Source organism: Otolemur garnettii, unplaced genomic scaffold, assembly GCF_000181295.1.
Source record: "Otolemur garnettii isolate 467f Iridium unplaced genomic scaffold, OtoGar3 scaffold00003, whole genome shotgun sequence".
Taxonomy (NCBI): Eukaryota; Metazoa; Chordata; class Mammalia; order Primates; family Galagidae; genus Otolemur; species Otolemur garnettii.
The window spans coordinates 39,066,660-39,093,060 of NW_003852398.1; the positions used below are offsets into that span (position 1 = coordinate 39,066,660).

General features: G+C 42.1%; 1 protein-coding gene across 2 annotated transcripts in view; it reads left to right on the forward strand.

Annotated features, from left to right (window-relative positions):
* The window catches only part of SPOCK1 (SPARC/osteonectin, cwcv and kazal like domains proteoglycan 1), a 504,733-nt gene extending 479,567 nt beyond the window's left edge, over window positions 1-25,166 (forward strand). The window contains exons 8-12 of one of the 2 annotated variants that reach the window (XM_012808762.1): window positions 8,836-8,952; window positions 13,075-13,296; window positions 18,121-18,183; window positions 23,910-24,047; window positions 24,548-24,889. In XM_012808762.1, the coding sequence (XP_012664216.1) occupies window positions 8,836-8,952; window positions 13,075-13,296; window positions 18,121-18,183; window positions 23,910-24,047; window positions 24,548-24,738 (731 nt within the window). In that variant the 3' untranslated portion in view covers window positions 24,739-24,889. Of the gene's footprint in view, window positions 1-8,835; window positions 8,953-13,074; window positions 13,297-18,120; window positions 18,184-23,909; window positions 24,048-24,547 lie in introns of both variants that reach the window. The other variant, XM_003782166.2, reaches the window with a different exon arrangement.
* The last annotated feature ends 1,235 nt before the right edge of the window (window positions 25,167-26,401 follow it).

The window sequence follows — 26,401 nt, forward strand, 5'->3', positions numbered from 1 at the left end:
CCTCTTTCACCTCCTTGGTTAAATATATTCCTAAGTATTTTACTTTCTTTATAGCTATTATAGAAGATATTAAATCCTTAATTTGACTCTCAGCTTGACTATTACTAATATAGAAATGCTACTGATTTGTGCACATTGATTATGTAGCATGAGACTTTGTATATTTATTTATCAATAAACAGGAGTCTTTAAGTGAGTCTTTTGGTGAGTCTTTAAGGTTTTCTAGACATAAGATCATATCATTGGAAAATGGATCATTTGACCTTCTTTTTCCCGATTTGGATGCCCTTTATTTCTTTCTCTTGCCTGATTGCTCTGGATAGGACTCCTAGTACGATGTTGACTAGAACTGGTGACCTTTGCCTGGTTCCAGTTCTTAGAGGAAATGCTTTCAACCTTTCCCTATTCAGTATGATGTTAGCTATGAGTTTGTCACATACAGCTTTCATAATTTTAAGGTATTTTCCTTCTAGTGGCAGTTTATTGAGCGTTCTTAGCATGAAAGGGTGCCAGATTTTATCAAATGCTTTTTCTGCTTCTATTGAGATGGTCATATGGTCTCTGCTGTTGCTTTTGTTTATGTGATGCATCATGTTTATTGATTTACATATGTTGCATCCCTGGGGATGAATGAAGCCCACTTGGTCATGGTGAATTATTTTTTTTATGTGATATTGAATTAGATTTTCTAGTATCTTGTTGAGGTTTTTCTTGTGTCAGTGCTCATAAGGGATGTTAGTCCATTTTCTTTTTTTGTTGTATCCCTTCCTGACTTTGGTATCAAGGTGATAATAGTTTCATTCAATGAATTAGGGAGGTTTCCCTCCTTCTCAATGTTATGGAATAATTTATATAGAATACAGAATAGATACTGGTTCTTCTTGTATGTCTGATAGAACTCATCTGTGAATCTTTCTGGTCCAGGTCTTTTTGTTGTTGTTGGGAGATTTTTTTTACTACCGCCTAAATCTCACTTGGTTTTGATGCATGTTCTTTATCTTGTGGGAGACCCCTCAGTGTGCTTGATGAAAAAGCAGATATAAGCATCTTTGGGGAACTTAGGTTGGTCATAGGTGAGCAGATAAGTAAGTAAATCTCTCATTTAAGAGATCTGAATTTGAATCTCAGTTTTGGCATTTACTATCTGTAGGAGTTGAGAGATATCATCTAACTTCTCTGAAAAACAACAGAGGAGATTCATATCGTGCTGATAGCTTCCTACAGTCATTTCATATGAAAATGCCACATGCATGATCTTAATTCCATACTTTCCTGTTTGGTGAATCACCATGCTGCCACAACATGAATGAGATCATTGCCAACAGCTACTGAGTGTGGCCTGTGCCACTGAGCGGCTAGTATGGTGCTGAGCACTTGAGTACATTTTAATCTTCCCCATAATCCTATTAGCTAGTTCTGTTATCACCTTCATTTTGCAGATCATTCTGCAGATGAGGACAGTGAAGATTAGAAAATAACATGTCCATAATCTCAGCGAAGAAGAGCCTGCTTACTCTCTCCTGTCTTCTCAGGATTCTTTTGAAGCAGAATGACTCTAGTTATTGCTCCTAAAACTGTCCCAAGCAGAATCTACCCTCACCTATTTATATTCCAGTTTCTTAGAGCCCACATTCTTAAGGGAATTATAGACTTCTCTCTTTCTCCCTTTCTCTTGGCATGGGAGTATCCTCTCTTCAATGTTCTGAACATTTCTTCAGCACTAGGGCACCCACTGTGTGGTAGATATAATGATAAGAGGGCTCTGGTCCCTATATGGGAAGAAGAGCCTACTGTCCCATGCTGGGTGACAGACATATGCTGAAGGCTACTTATAGCCTAAAAATGCCAGGGTGGAGGAAAGAGAATAGACCCAAGGAAGGCAGTTCAATAAGGGGTCCTGTGTGTGTTAGGATCCAGTCTCTGTAAAAATCATTCCAATGTATGATCTCCACCTAAAGAAGGCTCAGGACCTTTTATAGGAGCTGCTAATTGCAGACATGCATTAATCCAGTGCTGCTCTGATGAAGTAATTATTCATAACCATGCCTAGGAGGGCTGAAGGAGATTAGTTTGAAAGGACCAAGTCTCCATTTATGAAAGGCCTCCCAGCCTGCTCCCAAAGAGAACCTGAGTCTGGCCCAATTCTTTAATTACCTTTGGAGGCACTGAAGTTTAAATTAAATTCTGATTGTTTTCATATTAGCCTCTGTAAGGCCCTGAAATAAGCATTGGTGAGCCTACGGTGGGGGAGAGAGGTTGGTCCATATGCCAGGGTTTGGGGGTGTTTTTTTCTCCCCCCCCCGTATCATTCTTTAGCTGAAAGATTTCACACATTGCAAGAGTATCCCAGTAGTTAGTTCCCTAGCAGAGATTTACAGATAATCTTATGATGCTATGTGTTAGATTCCCTAGCAGAGGTTTACAGATAATCTTATGATGCTACATGTCAGATTTGCCATTTTCAGACATCCCCAGTTGGGTGTTCAAGGTGGCTTCAGATGTCTAACACAGGAACTCACTTACTCGTTCATACTTACTCATGGTCCCTCACTCTATTAGATAGTAACACTACATGTATAGCTTTGAATTTCTCAGAATTTCTGTCCTCTGTCCTCACCTCCATTTTTTGATCTCCTCTCCCAAGCCTTTTTTATACCTGATTATTTCCTTCTTTCTTTCTATCTAACCCCCTGAAAGGGTTTCTTAGAGTGTTATTTAGCCCCCAAAGTCACCAGTAAGCTGAGACCAGTGTGGAACACCAGTTGTAGCCTTTGGGAGAGATTTTCAAAGAAGCTTGGATTTCTTAGCTCTTGTCTCTCTTCTTTCAAAACCATTACTTATTTTGAAACTTCCTTCACCAGCTCTATAGCAGCCTTTGGCTTTGTTGTAGTGAGCACAGAGGGGCTGGGGAAGATGCAGCAATGGGGACTCAGGGGCAGGTAGAACCAGACTGCTCACACTTATTTGGTTAAGAAGCATTCCCCCTTTTCTCCCCAGTACTACTTCCCAGGCATATACTGCCCCATAAGCAAATACTAATAGATTACAGCCCCTTACCTGTAACCTCACCAGGGTTGCAGAGAAGTCGTCTCTGTCCTATAGTAATTCCTTCTCACTCCAATTAGCTGGGTCACTCATGCTGTCTCCTAGGCTTTGCTTAAATACTGTGTTCAAATCCAGTCTACCTTAAAGCTCTTTAAACCTCCACACCTTGGCTGGAGGGGGCGAAGGTACCCAGGTGGATGAGACTGTCACATTTTCATCCCAGGGCAATATACCTTCTGTGGAGACTGCAGGGGCTTTACTTATACTTGCGCATTACATTTTGCTCATATTTTCCAAACAGGAAAAGCAAACAGGGAGAGCCCCAAATTACCTGAGCTCTTCTCTGCCTGAGCTCTGTATTTCTAGGGCACTATTTTTTCACACTTTGGAGTAACATGCAGTAACACAATGTTCTTTTCTAATGAAGCCCCCCTGGCTTCGTGTGTAACACATGCAGTGGGCTGTTTGCAGTCTTTCCATAAAACCGTGCTCACACCAAAGCTAATGAACCGAGAGCGTCACTTCCTGCCCCTCGTTCCATGTTGCTCAGCCAGCTGCCTCACCCCCCATCACCTGGCAGCACTTCCATCATGGGTGAGGGCCTGATTTTTCTTTTTTCAACCCAGAGTGTAGATTAAATGTTATTAATTGATAAGTTAGTGTGAGCTTTTTTTCAACCCAGAGTGTGGACTAAATGTTATTAATTGATAAGTTAGTGCAAGCTACCCACAAGCTGGACCTGCACACAGAAATAGCCAAGTAAGATAACAACCTGACTCAAATCCTGTCTCCACCCCACAATAGCTGTTCCACTTTGTGGTTTATAGTCCCCATGTTCATTCATTCATGCTTTCAGTTTTGAGCAACTACTGCATACCACCCTAGGCAGGGTGCTAGCCCCATACCAGAGCATAACACAGGATGTAGGGAGGTCAGGCCATGCCCACTCTGTGGGGCTTCTATACTGGGGAGGAGGCAAAGAGAAGCTGTCTCAGACTCAATACTGACACACCTATGAAATAAGTAAGTAGAAATGTTATTTTTTACATCACAAGCATCTCCTGAGGCTTAAAAAAAGCATAACAGTAAAATTCTAATTTATTATGTAGACATTTGGTATATGGGAAGGGGAACATAAATTTACTGAGTCCCTGCTATATGCCAGTAGCTATGAACTATGTTTTACTGACACCATCTCATCTTATTCTGTGCAGTTATGCTGTGAGCTAAGCTTTATTATGCCATTTTGCAGATGGAAAAATTGGAAGTTTGCAAAGGCAGCAGCAGAGTGATTATACACAGTGCATAGGTAGGCATTGAAAGCATTCTGCATGCTGGGAGCTGACTGGGTTAGATGCTGTGATCTGGCAGGGAGATGGACATTGTATGAGAATTACAGGTGGATGAATGACATGGAGGAGCAGGGAATTGGGAGCACAGAACAGGGAAAACTCACAGGTCAGAGGGCTGGGGAAGTCCTCTAAAAAGAAGTCATTTTAAAGTTGAGATCTGCTAGAGGAATTGGCATTGGCAAGGGAGCCAGGAGAGGTATAGCTAGGTGGGAGTGTGGGCTGGGCAGTGCGGCTGGAGCACAGAGGTGGGGGCAGAGGATGCAGGAGGGAGCCTGTGAGGTGTTCAGGCCGTGGGTCCTGCAGGTCACATTACAGAGCTGAGACTTCGAGTCCTGAGAGCCTCTGAAGTAACTCAAGCATGAGAGCAACTTGATCAAATGTCCATTTTGAAAGATCACTTTGGCTGCTGGATGGAAAAGAGAAAGTGGGGAGCAAGACAGAGGACCAATTAGGAGCTTGTTCTAATTAGGCTTGGTTGGGAGGTGACAGTGGCATCAGGAACTGGAGCAAAAACCATTGAGACAGCAGGAAGCAGCAAGCCTTTCTGTGACCAACTGGTAGGGAAGGCAAAGAAGACAGAGAAACCCAGGGCAGATCCTCAGTGTCTCTCTGAGAACAAGAGTATCTGGTGGCACCACTTTAGGAGAATGGGAAGAAGCACAGACAGGGGTAGGGAGGTGCCAGTGGATCCCAGAGATGCTGCCACCAATCCAGCCGTGTTGGAGCAGGGGGAGGTCATGTGGTAAAGATGTGCAGTAACCTGTGGGAACAGGAAGGCAAATGGGACACATCCTTTAACACCAGGGTGCTGGGCAGAGACTACTGAGGAAATTAGAGCAATTAGAAGCAGGCTAAAACCAGAGCATTGGGCAGGAGGAGTATAACTGGAAATGGGAGAACCAGAGAGCTAGCTGGCACCTGTCTACCCAGGGCAGTAACGTAACGGCAAAAGAAATCAGGCCCCAGTCTTCATGATCAAACTAAATCCTCTCCCAATCAAGCACCACTGTGTGGTCTGAAGAGTCTGACACTCATGGCTTGAGCACCCTGCTTCCCTCACCAGGCAGTGTGGAGAGGCCATTAGGACCCTCTCCAGAAACTCTAAGGATTATCCACCTCAGAGCAGAGTGTCAGGATGGAAGGTGGATATGGTTTTACAATTTTCTATACCTCCCCCCCCAAAATCACTTTCATGTGGAAGGAACTAAGCGTGTTGGATATGGCCTTTAGGGCTCCCATTTCTGAAAGCATCAGTCCCCAGTTCATACCTTGATCTGGGGCGCTGAGGGGTACCTTAAAAGGCAGGCATTTTTCTCCCACTGCCAGCCTGTGTATTGTGGCTGGAACACCAAATCTGTACAAATAGCTCTCTGAAGGCCATCTTCTTTGATTATTTTTTCTCTGGGATATATCAAGCTCCAGGCAGTCTGTACCTGACTTTCTCCTCTTAAGGACCATTCAGCTGAGGACACTGTGTGAACAGGACCCAGTAATTGAGTGCCTCCTATCTCCATTTCGGTTTTCTGATCTCTCTCGAGCCAGTGGCTCCCAGCTTGTGGACTTGTCCCTGAGTGACAGATTCACTCTTTCAAGATCCCAGTGACTGATTCCATCAGCCGTCCGAGGCCTGTGTACATCAGGGAGCCTGTGGAAAATTCATCAGTCCCGTAAAGATACAGATTACCTGCACATCTGTCAGGGTGTAGTTAAACATGACTGACTAATTTATCTTGTGGTGTAAGATTTCCTTTGCAAGTTGACTTGGCAATTTTGTCTGCTCAGAGAACATTTACAATAGACGGTATGCACAGAAATAGGGAAAAATAGATTAACTTTCCATTTTCAAACATGCAATTGATAGTAGAGCCCAGGTCTTACTCCCTTCAGTAAAACAGACCACATGCCCTGCTTAGAGCTGTGCAACATCAAAAGTGAGCATCTGATCCCCCTGGAGGCTCTGAGCCAGGACCCAGTCCTGCTACTCTGCAAAGCCAAGAATCTCTGCCTTTGGCAACAACTACTCCCCCTCCTGATCGAGGGGTGGCTGAGCACTGCTGTTTCCAGGTGGCTAGGGGGTGGTTTTCTCTCTCAGACTGTCTTAAAAGGCTGGAGGGAAGGATCAGAGGCACAAACGCCAGTGTCAGGGTGTCATGATGAGCCTCCAGGAAGTCTGCTGGCTTCATCCAGGGCTGCTCAGTCCAGCATGCTGCTGTGGTTGGGATCCTCTGCCTCTGTACTTTCCAGCATGGATGTCGCTAGCCATGTGTGAACACTGAGAACTCGGAATGGGGTGGCACAACTGAGGATTGAAATTTTAGTTAATGTAATTTTAATAAATATCAATGGCCACATATGGCTAATGGCAACTTATTGGATAGTATAAGTACCCCATTTTTACCTATTTCCTATGTAGGCAAAGCTGGGTTTGTTTAGTTTGTTTGTCTTACTGATTTTCTGAATGCTGTGATGCTAATTTGAAGGTTGCTGATTCAATTTAGTAATAACAATAGTAAGAGAACAATTATAGCTGGTCCTTGCTGAGTAGTTACCATGTACCCCGTGCTTTGCTAAGAACTTTACACACACTGTCTGGTTTCAGTCATGTAATGATATTATCATCCTGAGTGTACGGGTTAGGAAGTCGAGGGGCCGAGAGGTTATGTGGCTTGTCTGAGGTCACCATCCGGTGAGTGGCGAAACTGGCATTCACTTCAGGCAGTGGGACTCCTGAGCTGTCACCCTCTGTTGCCTGTCAAGATATTTCTTAGCGCCATTTCTTGGCTGGTGTTTTAAAATACAGCAATGCCTGGTTGTTAAAAGTAACACTGTGTCTTGATGTCATTAACGACTTGGATGGAAACAATGGACACACATTCATCCTGGGGTGTGCAGAGTTTGAATTCTGGACCCCAGCTGGAATGAAAGCAGCTGCCATAAAGGGGGGTGCTCAGGGGGCTCAGATCAAGCCTGGGCCAGGTCACCTCACCTTTAGTATGGTGGGAAGAGACCTTCCCTGCATGAGGTCTGGGAAGCTGGTCTCCACCAAACCCCAGGTGCAGACTGCAGACTGTAAACTGAGATCTGTATGGTGGTGTTTTCTTCTGGAGAGGGTTCACCTCGTCCTTTAGACCCATGGGGCTCATCACCTTAATTCAGTCAGGGGCTATGCTGATCCAAGGCTGGTTCTGGAGTTTTGGTGCGTCTCCACTTAATTCTCCTCCATTACCGCCTCCAGGGCCTCCAGTGGGGAGTCTGCATTGTCCCCAGGCTCCCTCTGTTCTGGCAGCCTCAGAGCCCTGACCTGAGTCTCCTCAGCACCGGGAGCCATTTAGAACTGGCCTCTGGCCTCTGCCCCACTCCTGCTTGACTCCCTAGCTGCCTGCTCCTGGAGCTTTAGAATTTGGGGAAAGTGATAATTGTGGAGTTCGGTTCCTTGTCTCTCGTGACTCAATGGGATTTTGGGCTCTCAGGTCTCTGAAATCTGTCTCTCCAAGTGCCAAGGCTACCACATGCATTGCTGGATTTTCTGTACCTTGGTAGCAGCCCACTGCTGGACCCATTGCTGAGATTCTCAGTATCCAGATTTAGCTATGCCCTGAGGGAAAACTGGGGAGAGGGGCTAGGGAAAGACAGCTCCCTTCTCTGTGCCATTTCCCCTCCCGGGACTTCTCTCAAGTCTTATGTCAGCACTCAAAGAGACCTTCAAATGCTTTTCACCCCCCTCCTCACCTGCCTACCTGTTCACCCACCTGTCTGGATAATCTCATTCTCAGGAGGAGTATCCATCCACCCCCAGTGACTCTGTCTTGCCCTGTCAGATGAGCTGGGTAGTTGTAGATAGGCTGAGATAGAAAGGACTCTTTCATGGAGGAGGTGTTCATCTGATTATAGTGGAGAGTCAAGAATGAGACCACAGGAAGCCTAGCACAATGGGCCAAATCTACACAGGCAAACTTTGGGCTAAAGCAAAGTTGAGAGTCTGCTATTACCAGGATTATCTGGTATCCTAGGCAGCTCTTCCTCAGAGCGCTAAATATTCCTGGGTGTTAATCTCTTAGCTTGAGTTTAGTGGAAAATGTAATCTTCTCTAGTAAAACTGCAACAGCAAGCTTTATGCTGTTAGCAAAAGGGATCCGTGACAGTCCTTGGAGGATGCTGTGCAACTGGGAGACCACTGCATCTGGCTTTTACAGCTCGGAGGCTGTCCAAATTCAAGTTCTGAACAATTGCTGCTTGCCCTGGGAGTCAAGGCTCCCTCTTTGTCATCCTCTTTGCCTGTGATAACAGCATCCTTTGGGGTGTTTTCGGAGTGGGGCAGGATTATATCACAGATGGACAGGGAGGTTCGCTCTGAATGTGGCTTTGCCAGTAGCCTCACCTGGTGCACTGAGGGCAGAAAGCCACAGAGTGAGTGATTATTCTGCTTGCTCTTCTCCAGCCTGCACAGACAAGGAATTGAGGAACCTTGCTTCCCGGCTGAAAGACTGGTTTGGAGCCCTTCATGAGGATGCCAACAGAGTCATCAAGCCCACCAGCTCTGACACTGCCCAAGGCAGTAAGCACTCTTTACTTTTGCTCATTTATTTCATTTTAAATATTGTATTTATTTCCTCAGTTACTAGACAGTGATTCAGCAACATCAATTTGGGGTGAGAAAAGAAACACTGCATCATGCGTACACACTGACTTTAGAAATGTCTCAGAAATAGTCAAATACAGAGAAGGGGGAGATGCTTTAGAATCAAGAAAACATACAATGTATGCTTATAAAAGCCTGATTTAAAAAATATAGTGCATAGACATTTTGACAAATGCATTAAATATGCACAAAAATATGAGAAACATATCACCTCACCGTTTTAACAACTATCAGCATGTTGCGGTTATAGACCTTGAAGTTCTTCATTCCCTGTCATATAGGAAAGTGTATGCGCATAAGTACATACTTTTCAGACTCTTTTATAACCTTTTATCCCTTAGAAATAAATTATGATTTTTTTTCATACTGTCAAGTGGTATTCTGCTTTCTAATAGCTACATACCCCAATTTATGGATCTAACTATTTAATTCAATCTTTGGGGGACATTTGAGTAGTTGCCAGCATTCAGCGGTAATATGAGCAACACTGTAGCCAGTATCTTCCATAATGTAATAGACTGACTTGTTTTCTACAGAAGCTCCCAGACAAGCATCCCCTTTTCTGGTCCACAACATGCAGAGTTCTCAGGGAGCCTCCGTCTGGCTTCAGCTACTCAGTTAGCAGAGACCACACTCAGCTTTGCTGTGAGCTGAAGACAAAACTCAGAGTGAGCCCTCATATTTGCACTTTTAGGGTCTTCTTGATGCTTTTAATTCAAAGGTGGTTGTGGTGTAATCATCCCACACTGCGGCCAAGCAGTACAGCATGGATTCCTAAACAACACAATTGTTCTAAAGCGTATAGTTTTGCCATAGCCTTTTCTATGCAACCATCTTTATATTATTTGGTCAAAATAAGAAAACACATTTTTTAAAACATTGAGCATTTCACCCCAGATCCCACACTGATTTGGGCAGACTTTCTGAAAGTATTGCCCCCGGAGTGAGTGCAGCAGGTAAGAGGGGACCCTGGCACCGCTGGGACCCAGAGTTTGGCTAGCATCTGGTCATCAGCCAGAGTAAAAACGGTCTCCTTCATCTTCGTGAGTCTTTGCTGCTCATGGCTTTCTAGAGATTCAGTGAAGAAAATCCAGGGGACAATTATTTTAATAATTTGGACCTTTTGCCTTCAGGGAAAGATAGTGTTTGCTTCTCAGAATCTCTGTCCCAAGAGTGGTTCTTGATAGTTCCACTATGCAGGAAGGATGAAGGCCTTTTTTTTTTTTTTTCTTCCATTCCTGCCAGAGGTTCCTTGGGAGTTTGTGGATTATTAATTCATAAATAGTCTAGAGAAACTTTTCTCCAGGATCCTCCAGGAGCTGCCTGGCCCTTGGGGTTTCCAAACGTCCTTTCAACAAAGAGCAGATTGATATGAGGAGAGCTGTTCCTACAGCCTCTGGTCCCCTGAGATCTCTCTGAAAGATCTGCCCTTGGCCAAAAGCAAATTGAGTCCCTGAAGAGGCTTTTAGGTTTGTTACCCTGAAGCAGCTGGAGTGAAGGGAATGTAAAGGAACGATGCTTGGTTAGCCCACAGGGCTGGAGGAGGGAGCTACAGTTTTGTTCGTCCAGGAGATCTGAAGGGGAAGCCTGGAACCTTGCCCTGTTTCTGGTCGTCGGGGTTACAAGAACTCCTGTGCTTCCCCTGGACCCCAGACAGCCACAGGGGCCAGACACCGGCACCCCTTCTCTAGAAACCTTCCCAATGGGACTGGGCTGGGATTGACTTTTTGGCTACTGCCCAACCAGCTTGGCACTTCTTGGTGACCAGTCAGCAGGAAATGCCCCTTTCCTATATACTAAAATGCCAATACCTTATAAAATTGATGCATATTATATAAAATACTCCACATAAAAGTGTGGAACCATGCAGTGTCAGAGTAAATTACTGTCCCTTACAATGTCAATATCCTATAAAATTGATGCATGGTATGTAAAATATTCTATATAAAAGTGTGGAGCCACGTAGCGCCAGAGTACATTATCTTCCCTCATTCAGTAAAGCCTGAGGACATCGCTACAGAGACCGTTGGTGAGCCTGAAGTTCAGTCAAAGAAGGGGCCACATTGTGTCCTGTAACCTATTTTCTGGGAAAAGGGGGATATTTTTAATATGTGTTCTAAGATACTGAAATAATTTAAAAATGGAAAGATTTTATTTAAACGGGTAAACGCTACAGAAAATTTCTCCCAGCAAATACTTTCTATATACCTGTCATGGCTGAAGCTACTGAAGGGGACAAGACAGCCTTTGCCCTCAGGGAGCTGTCATCTGATTAGTAAGCAGGGACAGTGAGGGAAACACAGGGTTCTGTGAGCGGTCAGAGGAGGAGGCGCTGAACTTACTCTACTGGCTCTGGACAGTGAAGACCTAAGACCTTTCTGTAAAGACACTGTTTTTAAAAGGGGGCATGCACTTTGCTGTGTTGTATGTCCCACTGACTAAACAGGGGTTCCCCATGATACATTTAGGGACCCAATGGCTGGGCTGTGGTCAGGAACTGCTGGAGTGGGCAGTTGACCCCACAGGATCCTCAGTTCATAGCCCATTTGCATTGCCCATCTCCAAACATGGACCCTCAGCCAAGCAGATGGCCTCAGGGCAGCAGGGTCGAGGAAGGCAAAAAGGCAGCCCCAGGAGAGCAGACTTGGAAACTCTAAACTCACGATCCGGCTGCCTGGGTCCGAATCCCAGATCCATCATGGTAGGACCTTGAGCAAGTAACAACTCAAGGCTTGAGCCTTACTTTTTCTTTTTTTCTTTTTTATTTATTGAGACAGAGTCTCACTCTGTGGCCCTCTGTAGAGTGCTGTAACATCATAGCTCACAGCAACCTCCAACTCTTGGGCTCAAGCAATTCTCTTGCCTCAGCCTCCCAAGTAGCAGGGACCACAGACACCCACCATAACCCCTGGATTTTTTTTTTTTTTTTGATAGAGATAGGGGCTCACTCTGGCTCAGGCTGGTCTCAAACTTCTGAGCTCAGGGCAATGCACCCACCTCAGCCTTCCAGAGTGCTAGGATTATAGGCGTGATCCACCACTCCCAGCCGAGCCTTACTTTTTCATCTGCAAAGTAGAGATGATATAGCACCATCTCACAGGACTACTAACAAAGATTCACTGAGATGACTGTAAAATCCATAGAAGAGTGTTCTATACATAACCACACAGAAGTTAATTTTTATCATCAGTATTCCAGGAAAATAAAACCAGTCCTGGAAAACCAGTGAATAGAATAAACTGAGATTATATGGTTCTGAAAGAAGGACAAGTTTAGATTTGGGGCATGCCTTTGCTGGGGTTTATCTACAGTGGACTCAGTAATCTCTAATGTTGAGCCAACTGCATAGTTTCCATTGTGGGGACAAATAATTCTCTAAGAAAACTACTCCTTCCCCGGGGAAATAAGAAAGAAATTATTGTCTGAATTGATTTGGATTCCATCTCATGTATCTCTTTAGGGGATTTCAGAAAAGAAGAATGGGGAACAGAGGCAGGTACCTGCTTTGTTTTGCCATTACTGTTCAGACTGCTTGGATATAATGGTCCTCTGGGATATAATCAGTGCTTCTGGATTATGCTGTGATGTTTCATTTCACTGCTATTCTTTTAAAAAGATTTTGTTTGAGTTCTTTTATTTTTTCTCCTTAAATATGAAAGCATAGTTTTTAGTATTTTAAGTTTTACCTCTCACCATGTTTATATTCTTTCTTTCAAACATACCTTGTTTTAAGCAAGTTTAGTAGATGAAAACCCATATTTACATCATAGATGTATTAGCATTAGGGATTTGTTCCCTTTTGAACATATTTTTACTTGAATGCTAACTTCTGTTGTAGTGCATTTTAAAATGTTTCATTTGGAAAAATACAAAATATTCTGGAGTACCACTGAAACTATACCCTGGGAAGGAAATAGCCTCAGGGGAGGAGTAAGCTGGGGTGTGTTTTTGGCCTCTTCTTGGGGGCTGAAGGCTGGGAGTGATCAGGGTGGCAAGGACCAAGGTAGATGGCAACTGCGATGTTCCCTTCCCTCGCAGGGTTTGATACCAGCATCCTGCCCATCTGCAAGGACTCCCTGGGCTGGATGTTCAACAAGTTGGACATGAACTACGATCTCCTGCTTGACCACTCAGAGATCAATGCCATCTACCTGGATAAGTATGAGCCCTGTATCAAGCCTCTCTTCAACTCTTGTGACTCCTTCAAGGATGGAAAACTCTCTAACAATGAGTGGTGCTACTGCTTCCAAAAGCCCGGAGGTAAGGCTGGAGAGAAGGCTGGGGTTCAGAGTCCAGGACAACCCTACTGCTGAAGGACAGATGTAGGCAGAGAATAAATAATTCATCCCATTTCATGGAAGTCCCGAAGGCCTACTTCTCCTAATTTATTTTTGTTTTTAATGTAGTATATTAGAAAACCCAAGGGTGGAATCAAGGACTCTGTTAATTTCAGTCTGTTCCTCCATTTGGGAAAATCTCATAACTGTATAGTCTCAGTTTTTTCATCTATAAAATGGATATAGAAATCTTCACTACATGATTCCCAAAGGCATCATGAGACTCTCAATGTGAAAAATACAATATGAGTGTTACTGATACTTGTCCCTGAGGGTGAATCAGAATGATGAATTAGGACAGTGGTTTGAGGAAGATGAGAGAGAAGTTTATTAATTTGCCAGTGAATGGGGAGGGTGGCAGACTAGCCTCTCAAAATATCATAGTCCCATCTTTAAGCAGAAATATAGGGGCTTTTAAAGGGGGGAGGGGTTTCAGAGTGTTGGTTCAGGTAGCAGCATCACATGTCATAGCTTTGGGCTTTAGCTGTTTAACAGTAGTTAGTGGTTTTGATCACCTTACCTGCAGGAATAATTGAAGATGATCTGCATGAAGATGATCTCGTGACCTCTGGACAATTCTGTTGAATCATCTACTATGGTTTAAGATACTAGAAAACAAAGAACATTTTTGTCCCCCTTTGATAACAGGCCTCAAAGGCAAGTTTTAATTCCCCAAAAGTGTGTGTGGGGAAGTTCAAAGAGACAAATTGTAAAACATTTTGCCCTTTTTCAGACCTTTACCTCTGTTACAAGAATATCACAGTTCCAATTATCACATGAATTTTCTGTGTTTCCCTTAGAGAAAACCATTAGTCAGCTTCTCTACCATAAGTGTATATTTATACTGAGTGTCTTAGACAAGGATATCTTGATCATAAACTTCAGTTAACAAATTAAACATACAAGATTTGGGGGCTTGGCTGGGTACCCGTAGCTCAATGGATAGAATGCCAGCCCCTTGCATCAGAGGTATTGGGTTTAAAACCAGCCAGCACCTGCTGGCCAGGGCCTGCTAAACAATAACAAAAAAAGATTTGGGGGTTAGATGAAAGGATACCAGGGTATCTCATGTAACCAAAGTCAGACAGGGGATCATCCTGCAGGAGAGTTGGACTAGGGACAGGAGGATTCACAGGAGTCCAGCAGCAGGTGAGGCATGTACAAGTATACTGGCAAGACTGGCCTGTAGCTTTACCCCACGTTCTAGCTTGGTCCACCATGAGCCAGATATTTGGGACAAATTACCATGGCCTGGCGGTCCTACCCTACACCCAGGAAAGGAGGATAGCAGCTAATATTTATATTGTGAATACATATAGGCATAGACAATATATACGTACAGTAACCACACATAGGCATTGCAGGAGGGCATCCAGGGAAAATTAAGTACCTGTATATACACTTATATACATGTATATACAATTGTACACTTATAGAATAATAAGATCCATTCCTAGAAGAAAAAATAATAGTCAAAAGGCATGTGCCTTTTTAAATTTGAGCAACATTTCTAATTCGACATCCAAAGAAGTTCTGCAGTTTTTTACCCTCACCAACAAATATAAGAATACCAGTTTCTTCGTGGCATTACCAAACTTTGTGATCATTGCCCAACTGAGGGTAAAGAAATTACATCTTTTCATAGGCTATGTTTTATTTTTCATTATGAGTTAGATACATCTTGAATTTCCTTTCCCTATATATGTTCTTTGTACATTTTTTTCTATTAGGCTCTTGTGTTTGTTTTCAGTAGGAAACTCTATATTAAGGAATTAAAGCTTTTCTAGTCAGAGATAGTACAAATATTTTTTATGAATTTGACTTCATGTATTTTTTTTAAGGAGACATTTAAAATTCTAAGTCAAATTTCTGCATCTTTTACTTTATGGCTTCTAAGATGCAGTAAAGCTTACATTAAGCTTAGAAAGATATTTTTTGCTTGAAGATAGTAAAACAATTCTCTTATGTTTCCTTCAATACCTTTGGGTTTTGTTATAGAAATCCTTTGTCCAGATTGTGTGTGTGTGTGTCAGTCAGGTAGGTCCCAGCCCTTCCTCTGCCCTGGAGATGGTGCCCAGTCACCCTCATCTCATTTGTTGACTAACTCACGTTTCCTCCCTTCAATTTGAAACACAGTTTCCCTCTTATATATATGGTATACATAAACTCCTTTATATATTTATACCTGTGTCTGTCTGAATACTCTATCCTACATAACTATTCATAAGTCAGTTTTAAACTCTTTAAATCACCATTGTTTTCCAATGTTTTAACACCTGGTTAAACATTAATCTTTGCTCAGAATTTTCCTGGTTATTCATATATGTTTCTTTCCTCAGTGAACTTAAGAATGAGTTTATCCCATCAAAAAATGTTTGTTGATTTATTTTTAATATCAGACAAAATTAGATTAACAAAGTGAGAATTGATAGCTATATACAGCTAATACTAAATCTTTTTATTTTAGATTAGGATCTGTGTATCACATCAACCAGTTGAATTTGTACGTTTTAAGCTTTATTCTCATAGATGTTGTACTTCTCTTGTGTTTATTATCTTTATAACTGAAATAGATTATTTCTCATTGCACCGCCTTATTGGTGGTTGTTTCAGCATTAATTCTGTTCCAAATCACCTTAACAAATTCTCATTTTGCTTATAAGTTATTCTGGTTGGTTTGCTTAGACTTTTCAGGTGTGCAATCATATCTGCAATAATAATCCTCTTCATTTTCATTTTTTATACCTCATTTCCTTCTCCTTTCTAATTACATCAGCTAGTACCTACAAATCAATACTGAATTATAGCCATTGTTTAATATAAATACTTGTAGTGATTCAGTATTAAGCCTAATAATAGCTTCAGGCTCGAGTTTATATGAAATCATGATTTTAGCCTGGGTTTCTAAGAACACAGAGCCTGTGTGCTAAGGCTCCACTTGGGCCATCTCTGCATGGGCTACCATTTTGGCAATTGGTAGAGTAAGCCAGGACCATCATAATAACTGCTACCCTTTTTTTTTTAGGTTTTTTTTCCTTTTATTTATTTATTTATTTATATTTTTATTGAGACAGAGTTTCACTTTGTGGCCCTCGGTAGAGTGCCATGGCATTATAGTTCACAGCAATCTCCAACTCTTGGGCTTAAGTGATTCTCTTGCCCTAGCCTCCCAAGTAGCTGGGACGATAGGCACCCACCATAATGCCTAGACTTTTTTTTTTTTTTTTTTTTTTTGGTAGAGACAGGGCCTCACTCTGGCTCAGGCCAATTTTGAACCTCTGAGTTCTGAGCAATCCACCCACCTCAGCCTCCCAGAGTGCTAGGATTACAGGTATGAGCCACCACACCTGGCCATAACTGCTACCTTTTATATTCCAGATAGAATTTGTGTGTCCTTTTCATTGTCATTTTCAGTTGGCATCTTTCTTAAATAAGAAGCCAACAAAATGATTTTTTTCAACCAGTTTCTCTCATAGAACAAGAAGCAAGAACATGTGACATTGTGCAATCTCAGGGTAAGAGATGTAAACAGGTGCTCTGATTCCTTATATACAAGTACAGGCTTGTAGAAAGAGGCAGTATGTGCCATGGGTTAGAGCCTAGAACAGTGATTTCCAACCAGAGAGCCAGGAGAGGATCTTAGGTGCTCCGTGAAATTTTTAAAAGATCATTAATTACATTAAATTATTTTTGAAAGAACTTCACAGTTAAATATATTCCTTTTTTTTTTTTTTTTTTTTTACTTTTTCTTGATTAATATAATTTAAGTGTGCTATGGAAGTTTAACTGTAGGTTCCAGTGTGCTGTGAGATAAAAAAAGGTCAAAAAACACTGGCCTAGAGATTCAAAACTCCTCTGTCAGTGCCAGGCGGACCATGAACAAAGAGAGCCACGGGATCTGCAAAGCCAGGTCAGGACAGGACTCCACAGAACTAGTGGGGTCACCTTTCATTTTCTTCCCTAGAGAGGTCACCATATGCCACATGGTTCTACACACCACCCCCACCCCCACCCCAGCCATGCGGCTCCTGCTCTGTCTTTGCCTTGAGAACTGGTGGGCTCCTGCAGGTTGATACAATATGCACTGTACAGCTGAGGACTTGTGAAGAGACTTGCCCACACTATTCATCCAGGAAGTAGCAGAACCAACCTGGTGTAAAGTCCTGTTCATACCTGCTGCCCCACTGCCTCTCCAACTCTCTTCTGTATCTCCACTGTTTTCCTGCGGGCCCTGTGTTTTTCTTTTCTGGGGTAGTACACCTTGAGGTCTGAAGCAGCCATTCTGATCTTCTTTCTCTCCAGCAGTAACACCTGGGATAGGGAGTATTTGTCATCGCTGGTTAGTTGTTCTATGGATTCAGGACACTTCCCCACTGCTAAGACTTAGCCCTGGTTTTCAGCTTGCAGAAGCCTTAGCTGGCTACTTCCTTCCTCATAGAAAAGAAAAAGTCCATTGATAAATCACCTCTTAGACACCTGGTATTTGAGTTGGTGGTAGGAAGAAAAATGCCCACATGGTGCAAGGACACCCCAAATACTATTTTAGGTACCTCGTGGTATGAGGTTTTTTTGTTTTTTAATTAATAGCACTAATGGCCTGGATTTGTTTTGTTGCGTAGTAACGGCATATGGAACACCTCCGCTCCCAGGTGTGTCATTGTCTGCCTTTCACATCAAGAGTGAAGTCAGTCATTAGAGATTATATGCCATACCATCTGGAAACTGACTTTCATAAATTATTTTTTAGGTCTCCCTTGCCAGAATGAAATGAACAGAATTCAGAAGCTGAGCAAGGGGAAAAGCCTGTTGGGTAAGTACAATTTCTTGCCACTCGTTTAAACAACTAATTAAACCATCTACATCTCTTGTTCTGTTCAGCATGGCAGTGGTTATTCAATTAGGGCTGCTGTCTCTTGAAAGAAATGCTTTTTTTTATCCAGAGAAGGACTCTTCCCAGCAGCTGGCAGTAGGGCACAGGCAGCCAGACATGAACAGAGGACTGGCTGGACAGTTGGGAACCACTGGTGCTCCACCAGCAAGAAGAGAGGCCTGAGGTCAGGCAGGACTGGTGGATAGCTCACCAAGGACAGGAGTCAAGCACTATCTCCACTGCTAACTCCTCCCTCATTTGGAACTACAATATACCTTGCTTTTCTTTTTCTTAAGTAAGGTCATTGAGTTTTAGTTCTGAGCCCTCCCCTCTCCAGGACACGGAGGAATTCATGGCATTCAGATGGGCCATCACCAAGATGTTGGCAATCCTCATTTGTTTGAAGAAAGGAGTCTGCTTTGCTTTTCTTGCTTTTTAAAAAAGAGCTGACAGCTGCAACACAATAATTCAGAATTATTCCTGATAAGCATTCAGAGGCAGGTGCATCCCCTAAGCAGCCTGCCATTTCAGAAGTTTTTCCATTTACTTGAAGGAAATGGGCAAGTTTTCTTGCAGATTGTCAAATGTAGGCAGCCTGTGAACTCTGGAAATTTCTCTTCTTCTGATTTTTTGGGTCACCTCAAAATGCATTCTCCCTTCTCCTTTTGAAAATTATTTATTTCCCTGACATACTTCATACTTTTGAATTCTGATAACATCCTATTCAACTTAGAATTCCAAGGTCATCCTGCTTTGTGCTGCCTTGGCCTAGGTTCTTCTCCTGTGTAAAAAGACAAAGACATCTTTCTGGTCTGAAGACAGAACAGCTGCCTCCTCCTCCATAGGTTTATCCAGCTCAGGGCCTTGTGCTTCTTGATCTCACCCCACTGTGTGGGATGTTATTTTGGGTTTAGTAGTTGTAGAACTAGCATATCGCTATTTTTTTTAATGTTGTTTTCATGGGATATAGGTATCTTGCAATTGCCTCGTATGAGACATACATGTCTCTTTTTCCGTTTACCCCGGCACACATGAATGAAATGCCTACCTCTATCCGACATGAACCCCACCATGTTTTAAAGCTTGCTTCATCACATCGCCCACATATGGAGATTACCCTGGCTAACTCAGATAAAATGCCATTTATTTGCTTACAAATTCCTTTTTGCATGGGAAAATCTCTTAATATAATAGCTGCATGCTCAGGGGCATACAGATTCAAATAAATAAAACAAGCAACAACAAATTATCATCAATTATAATCACTGCCTACTTAGAAAAAGTAATAATCCTATTACATTATAGATTTAGAGCAGCACCTGCTCCTTTCCAACCTGTAGGCTCAGCCCAATCCTTTTCCTTTCGGTTCATTAAATGCTGTTGTTTTCCAACTACAGCTCAGCAAGAAGAATCAGCATTTCCCCAGCTCCCTACTTGTTTTCTTTCTTTGCAATCCTTGGTTGAGAATCCGTTCACAAATCTCTCTGCCTTTTGGCATATTAAGAGCATTGACTTTCTTTTGGGGGAGCATCTACTCCCTGAAAACGTAAGTGAAAGGTATAGCTTTACCCAATAACAGCCTTTCCTTGAGTGATAGGTATGGCATTCCAGGGACTTCTGGGGGACCTTCCTATACACGATCTCATTTGGTCTCTGAGAAGCTTATCTTCTTGGACTAGCCTGTGAGTAAAGTGTTAAAGAATAGATCTTAGAGTCAGCAGGATCTGAATAAATCCAGGTTCAAAATAGTAAAAATCTCTTCTTCCCATGTTACACTTGTTTCTGTGATCATTCCCCAAAATGACAGGTAAACTTGAAAGCACAGGTGCTCTAAAACACAGCAGAAATAAAGTTTCATGAGCTGGTAAAGACCATACTACTGCCCAGATCCCACTAGAGAACACGGTCAGGGGGCACGCATAGCCCATAAGGAAAACCAAGGATAAAACCTCTTATAAATAAGGTTACCTACAAGACAAAGTGCTGAGGTGAAATAACTTTGAACGTACAATTTTAAACTCATCCAATGATGATTCGAGTGGGATGATGGTTCAGAAAGCTTACTAAACACGGATTTACTTAAGTGTCACTAAGGGACTCACACCAGCAGACAAATGATCCCAGAAAAAATTATTCAGATGCAATTGTAAGAAGGAAATGGCAGCCAACAAAATAAAAATGTTTTGATAGCAAGATAGAAGTGATTCCAAAGTGGTAGGAATGCATTTGTTCAGAAAGAAAATATAGATTAACTTTAGACCTCACTAAGAAAAAGCTATTCTTCTCTATAGGAAAGTTAAGGGTAACCACAAAAATATGAAGAAAACTTAATAATTTCCACAGAAGTCAGGAAATGGGGAAAATGATAAACAGAAAACAAACACAATGGCGGAGAGGAGCAAGCATTATCTGTAATCACCATGAATGAGCCAAATACATTTGTCATGAGACAGACTATCCATTGGTATTTTTTTTAAATTAAATCATAGCTATGTGCATTAACACATTTATGGGGTACAATGGGCTGGTTTTATATGCAATTTGAAATACATGAAACTAGTTAACATAGCCTTTACCAGACTTTCTTAATTATTGTGTTAAGACATTTATACTCTACACTTAGTAGATTTGACATGTACCCTTGGAGAGGTAGGCCTGAAAGTTGAAGTTAAAAAAACAATAGATACCCCTTTTTATAACATTATCAACTTGCTTGCAATGTTCTTTTTACCATATTATCCTATCAATTGATGAGGAATGTGTTGCTTAGTGACAGGGGTATGTATGTACTGAGAAATGTGTTGTTAGGCAATTTCATTGTTGTGTTATTTGAGCCCTTACTTGAACTGTAAGTTTCAAGAAAAGCCATGTGAAATAAAATTAATTAACATTCACATGTATTTAGGCTCATAGGAAGCTGTAGATTCAATACCTAACACACATGAAGTAGCTGCCATGAACTATACCACAAAAACTCAACACATTTCAAATAAATGACTGCAGATCAAATTCACTGGCTATGGCACAATAATAATCTCAGTAAAAAACAAGATTACCAAAACTCCATATAGCTGGGGATTTTATAGATACATATTGGTCAAAGCTGAAATAAAGCAGAAACTAAAATACATTTAGAACTGAATGGAAATCTATGGGATACAACCTTCATAGCTTCAAAACTAGATTTTCAACTCAAAAAGCTATGAAAACACCACAAGAAACTGAAATGATTAAAATTAAAGCAATAAAAAAGTAAAATACACAGACTTGACAAAACGAAAGCCTCAACTACTGACATGAAGGTAATATCGGGATAGAAACTCATATGTACGGGAATACCACAAATTTGTGGTTCTCAAACTTCAGTGTACACCAGAGTCAGGCGGAGTAATAGATCAAGATCAATATTATCAAGAAATAGATCTCTGGGTTCTGTTCTCTAAGGTTCTAGTTTAGTATGTCTGAAGTGGGGTCCAGGAATTTGCATTTCTAAGGGGTTTCCTGGTGATGCTGTTGGGCCTGGGACCCCACTTTGGGAACCACTGCTATAAACCAATTCATAATAGTTATGAAACCCTAGATGAAATGGGTGTTAGTTACTAAATTTATACTCGAAATGCTACTTTTGCCCCCAACTATGTACCAGACCCAAAATATTTTAATGGGAAAATACTTCAGGGAAGAGATCATTTTATATAAAATGTCTAAAGTATAGAAAAATACCTAAATAATTTTATAAATTAAGACTGTCAACAGAAAAACTGAACAAAATACAAAAAACTTGTATGCCTTTACCACCTAGTTATATATTTGCAGAAAGACCCCTTTATTTTGGGGAAGCAAAGGTAAAGTTTTGTAAGATTGTGAAAGTACGTGAGGCAGAAAATCCATATGATTTTCTAAAGTGTTAAAAAATGTAATTAATAACAGAACCCATTCAGGATTTAAAGGGAAAGATAAAAACTCATCACAGAGACAGAAGGAATCCTGCTTAATCTTGGACAACTCTAATTTATCACTATTTTTGTCTGTAAGTAGGGAGGTAGTAATAGCACCGACACCACCTCATGGTGACATTGAGATGGCCCCATGAATAAAGCAAGTCAGCTCTTAGCTGTTATTGCCTCTTTGTTAAAAGCAAGATGGCAGTGGGAAGAAATGGCTGGGAACTGCATGGTCCTTGGACTGTATACACTCTGCTACAAGTCAGACTAAGTACAGAGATGGGTACATTTACAAAGTTTCATAGTAATCTTACAGAATCACTTTATGGAAAGTATTGGTCCATGAAAAACTGGAAACTAGAAACAAAAACAGGTTCTTGATCACAGGAGTTTGGAAAGTGCAACTTTGCAGTCACATTGAAGAATCTGAATCCTGGACTTCAATTTTCTATTGATTAAAAGGCAGTAATGTTACATACCTCTTAGGCTTGTGGGGATTAGAGAGTGTGAATATTTGTGTGTATATATACATACATATACACATATGCCTGGTAATATCAGTGCCTAGAATACAGAACAGATTAGCAATCATCATGCCTGCTTAAAAACTGAATTCCTTAGAGTTCAATGCATTCAGACCGCTCCAGCCCAAGGCCCCTGGAATCCTAAGTATTAACAATAACTACCCAGCCTGTTTCTCTGCTGCTGGCCCTGCAGCAGATCTGACTGATGTATGAGCCCTTTCCCCCATGTTGGAGGGCACTAATGCGAGAATCTCTGATTAAAATTGGACTTTTTCCATGACTTGGCAATAATGAATTGGGCTGCAATGAACAATCTGGTACGAATATCTTTATTGCCAAATGATTTTTGGTCCTTTAGATATACACCTAGAAGAGGAATTGCCGGATCAAACAGCAGGTCTATATTTAGATCCCTGAGTGTTCTCCAAACTTCCTTCCAAAAGGAACGTACTAGCTTGCCTTCCCACCCACAGTGCAGAAGTGTTCCCTTTTCTCCACATCCACGCCAACATCTGTAGTTTAGGGATTTTGTGATGTGGGCTATTCTTACTGGAGTTAGATGGTATCTCAGAGTAGTTTTGGTTTGCATTTCTCTGATGATTAGTGATGATGAGCATTTTTTCATGTGTCTATAGACCATGTGCCTATCTTCTTCAGAGAAGCTTCTGTTCATGTCTTTTGCCCACAGTGAAATGGGATCACTTGTTTTTTTGTTTTTTGGGGGTTTTTTTTAGTAATTAGTTTGAGTGCTCTGTGGATTCTGGTAATTAGACCTTTGTCGGATGTATAACTTGCAAAAATCCTCTCCCATTCTGAGGGCTGTCTATGTGAAAAATGAAACACAACTATAGCCTAAGGATGAAGGAGGGAAGGGAGGGGATAAGACAATAGAGGGAGGGTTGGTAGGGGGTCACACCTATGGAGCATATTGCAAGTACAGATGCTACGGATCTATCAGGTGTGGAGCATAAATGTCTTAATCCTGTAACTGGGTAAAAGTGGTGAAGGCTATGTTGCTTAGTAGGATGTAAGCATTCCAATTTGTACAAATAATCAACACATTGAATCCGATAATGGCATAAATGTATTTATGATCTATGTATGAATGACTTAATAAAAAAAATAAGAAATAAAAATCCAAATTTTTATTTCTTAAAAAAAATAAAATAAAATAAAATTGGACTTTTTGTTCTCCTAGGGGCGTTCATACCCCGGTGTAATGAGGAGGGCTATTACAAAGCCACACAGTGCCACGGCAGCACGGGGCAGTGCTGGTGTGTGGATAAATATGGGAACGAGCTGGCTGGCACCAGGAAACAGGGCGCTGTGAGCTGTGGTGAGTAAGGCCTTCTGTCTCAGCCCCACGGTGGCCTGTGGTCCTCCCTGTGTAAGGATCTCAGCAAAAGAATTGCAAGAAGTAGCTCTGGCCTGGTGTGAGTTTACAGTGGAGACATAATGACCCTGACATCATGGGAGCTAACGCCTCGCTAGCTTTGAAAGTAGCAGGAACTTGCCATGACCAGAGGGAAGGACAACAGTTTTTGAGAGTCAGAGAACTATTACAGGCAAACAGCAACTTAGACTGCTATCAGTTTCACTTAGAACTATAAGCCTCCTGAGAAGGTAGAAGCATCTTGAGAATTCTAGGGCTCATACCAGAACCAAGTTTATAGTCCCTGCTCCAGAGACTGACCCCAGAGGGGCAGGATGCTTTTTTAACATTTAGAAGAGAAATTGCATGGTTTTGCCTCACAGTTAAGTTGCATGCAAAGGGAACCCCTGACGTGGGTCATCAGGTATAAGCAGAAACAAACCTTAAGCCTTTTCATGTTTCAGAAGAGGAGCAGGAAACCTCAGGGGATTTTGGCAGTGGCGGCTCGGTGGTCCTGCTTGACGACCTAGAGGATGAACGGGAGCTGGGACCAAAAGACAGAGAGGGGAAGCTGCGGGTGCACACCCGGGCCGTGACGGAGGATGACGAGGATGAGGATGACGACAAAGAGGATGAGGTTGGGTACATATGGTAGTGCCCACAAGAAAGAGGACATGAGTTTTGCACAAAATTGCAAGTCACTTCCTATCCTGCATTTGTATCTAAGACTCCAAAGCACCAAGGTCTCTTCTCTGTTGCTCTCTATACCCGACCCGAGGTTTGGAAGACAACTGCTTGTTCCCAGAACATTCTGATTTTGCATAGGTTTGTGTGGGAGAAAGGGTGTTTTGTTTGGGGTTTGGGGGGGACAGGGACATAGCTGGCTTCATTAGAGCCTCCTTTTCCCTCCCATGAGATTTTTGCAACACGCATGTGATTTATGTGGAATTCTGACAGTGCAGGGAGCCCCCACCCTCTCAAATGTCAAAGACCCTTTTTGATCACCCACACTGGTGGTTATTGCAGCATGGTTCCCAGCCTTACAGTGTCTAAGTGCTTTTCTTGTGTCCTGTAGATGTCGTGAAAAGAAACACCACACTGTACCTTTTCCTCCCTGAACCCACCATTCCTGGTGTTTATTAAAAATTAGTTTTTCACATCACTATATCTGGCTTCCTACAAACAATAGCCTTAATTCAGTCAAGAGTCCCTTTGGGGAATTCATTTTATTTATTGAAAATTGGTGTCTGGATGGGATGCTTCTCTCTGTACACACATTAAAATGTATGTATGTACAGAAGAGAATGTGTGTACGTATACACCCTGCACACACCTCTCAGAAAAATTAAAAACTCATTTGAGACACAATTATAAATTTGTCAGCTTGTCCAGACCGGGAACAAAATTTCGAGAATCAGAAATTTGCATCGAAGTCCTTTTTTGCACTACCAGTTGGCACTTCTAGCCTGAGGCTGAGGAGGTTTCTTCTCTGTGCATCAGCAGAGTTGCTGGAAGCCTCTGTCTGCCTAAATCGCTTTCCTCGCAGAAGCCATGTGACTCCCATGTGGGCAGCTTCACAAGCCATCTCTCTCACTTATGCTCAAAGCCCCCTTGGGCAGCACAGTCCCATCTGCAGCAGGCTCCTTCCTTCCCCACCTACTCAAGGGCTTTTTCTAAGGCACACCCACATATCTTTTCTCTAAGAAGGTAGTACCAAGGTTTTCCTTAAGAGAAGAAAATTGAAAATCCTGAACTCAACGTTTTGCTTTTGCCCTCTTTCTGTCTATAATTCATGATGAGGGCATACAAGTTGTAAAGTTATATGGATTTTTTTAAAAACCAACCATCGTAGGCAAACAATCCCAAAGGGAGGCTTACAGAAAACATCATAGTAGTATGTTGAATCTAGCACTAGGTTCTTAAGAGCTAATTCCGTACCCCCCAAATATGAGGATACTAATGAAGAAAGCCTTTCACTATTGTTTTTCTTTTCCCTAAACTCACTGGAGTCTAGTTCAAAGTCAGTAAATTTACCATCTCCACATTTTTTAGGATTTCTCTCCCTATCGATCAAGCTCTCCCAGATACAAGTACCAAAGAGTCATCTTCAAAGTGGCCCTATTCAGCTCAGTACCATTCCTTCAGCTCCTGCCCCACCGGGTTCCCATACCTGGATGCCCTAATCAGCCACCCAGCAAGGCTCTCTGGTCCACATTTCTGCCTCTTGCCTTTCCCATGCACTTCAGCCTGTCTACAAGACAAACATATAAACCCAGGCAAGAACTATGTTCAGCCAAACCATGATTACTGACAGCTGA